The following is a 1,646-nucleotide window of genomic DNA, read 5'->3' as shown; positions in this document are numbered from 1 at the left end:
TCGGAGAAAGGGTCCAGGGTCTTTGGGCTCTTCGCTGTCGCTCGACTTTCTGTCCTCGCTGCTGCCCCCTCCCCCCCCATCCTGCCCCAGCGCCTCCTGCAGATCCGTCATGGACGCCCCCGGCGGCTGCCCCTGCGAGCCGTGCTGCTCCGACCGGCCCGCGTCCGACGACGTCGTCGACTTGGACGGGAAGCTTGACGTCGGGCTGCTCGAGCCCTCCGGCGAGCCGTCGGGCCCGGAGCCCTTGGAGATGGACGCGTCGCTGCTCTCCTCTGGCGACTCCTTGCCCGAGGACTTGTCGCACTTGGTGCTGGCCTCGGAGCCCCAGCACAGCTCGTGCGCGGAGCTGCCGCCCTGGCTGGCCTGGGACTTGATGTCCGCCATGGCGGGAGCTGCGGCGCCGGAGGACAAGCTGCTGCTGCATCCAGCGTGGTCGTCGTCGCGCTTGCGCTTCTTGCTGTCGGGCTGCATGGGATGGTCCTTGCCCTCCTCCTTGGCCGCCATGAGCGACCTCTCCTCCTCGGTCCAGAGAGGCCTGGTGGCATCGGCCCAGGTCCGGCGGCTCCAGATGTCGCGGACGGTCTTGGGGCTAGTGCCGTACTTGCTGGCAACGAAGGCGCTCTCGACGGTTGCATGCCCGGCCTTGAGGCATCGCTCGGCGTAGATCTCGGCCGCGAGCTTCGCGGACAGCATGGTCTCATGCGAGGGGAGGTCGCTCTGCTGATCTTCATGCGCAGGCGGATCAGCATTGCCGAGGTGTGTATCTTGTGGTGGATGTAACGACGCATGCTCTTCGGAAGAGGTCGGCATGTCGGTGTGCATATCGGAGTGGTTCGCCTGCATTCCCTATCCGGCTTTAGGGTGCATGAATGAGTTGCCTTCAGCGTAAGCTGGTGCGGGAGTAGTTCGATGCGGTACTCCGTTCGGACGGGGCAAGGTACCGGCTATAGGGCTTGAGATCGAGACCCCACCTACTCAATCCAGCACCCTGCCCGTACAAGGCGTGAGAAGCCTTAGGGGTAAGATTTAGGATCTCCCAGAGGGGGTGGGGTGTGTACTGGTTGGCCCTTACGAAAAAGAGTCCTTTCGGACATCGCATCAACGTCATCCGGACGGGGTAATTTATAAGACAGGTATCCATTCTCGATCCTCTAAATTATATCCTCATCCCGATAGCTTCTGTACCCCTACACCTCTCTCATTCTGCAACTGAGCCTCTATGCTCGCTGCACTATCCCCCTACCCCCCTGCTTCCCGCTGCCAGTCGCCTCGAGCTTTTAAAATGACGCTATTTATGATCGGTTCACGCCGGGGTAATTTATAGGAGAGCTAAAACTCTTGTTGAACTTATCAAAACCTCTCCTTTTCAAAAATCTCTCTCGATCCTCTATATCATATCCCTACTCTTCTAGGTTCTGTACCCCTACACCTCTCTCATTCTACAACTGAGCCTCTATGCTCGCTGCACTATCCCCCTACCCCCCTGCTTCTCGCTGCCAGTCGCCTCAAGCTTCATGGACCCCTTGATTTCCATCAAGTACCCCCACCCGTACCCCCTCCCCGTCCGTGCCCTCCTCCCTCCCACGAAAAAGGCATCCGCCCATAACCCCACCCGCCCTGCTCCAGCGCGATCTCCTCAAAGAGAT

At 60.1% G+C, this 1,646-nt stretch overlaps 1 protein-coding gene across 1 annotated transcript in view; it reads right to left on the bottom strand.

Annotated features, from left to right (window-relative positions):
• The window catches only part of GUITHDRAFT_117466 (hypothetical protein), a gene marked incomplete at both ends in the record, with an annotated part of 2,026 nt that extends 1,183 nt beyond the window's left edge, over positions 1–843 (bottom strand). The window contains one exon of the mRNA XM_005823280.1: positions 47–843. Within this exon, the coding sequence (XP_005823337.1) occupies positions 47–843 (797 nt within the window). The remainder of the gene's footprint in view (positions 1–46) is intronic.
• Between the last annotated feature and the right edge of the window lie 803 nt (positions 844–1,646).

The sequence above is a fragment of the Guillardia theta genome (genome assembly GCF_000315625.1).
Source record: "Guillardia theta CCMP2712 unplaced genomic scaffold GUITHscaffold_111, whole genome shotgun sequence".
NCBI lineage: Eukaryota > Cryptophyceae > Pyrenomonadales > Geminigeraceae > Guillardia > Guillardia theta.
Note: the sequence above shows the minus strand (reverse complement) of the source record. Positions and strands in the feature narration are given on the sequence as shown.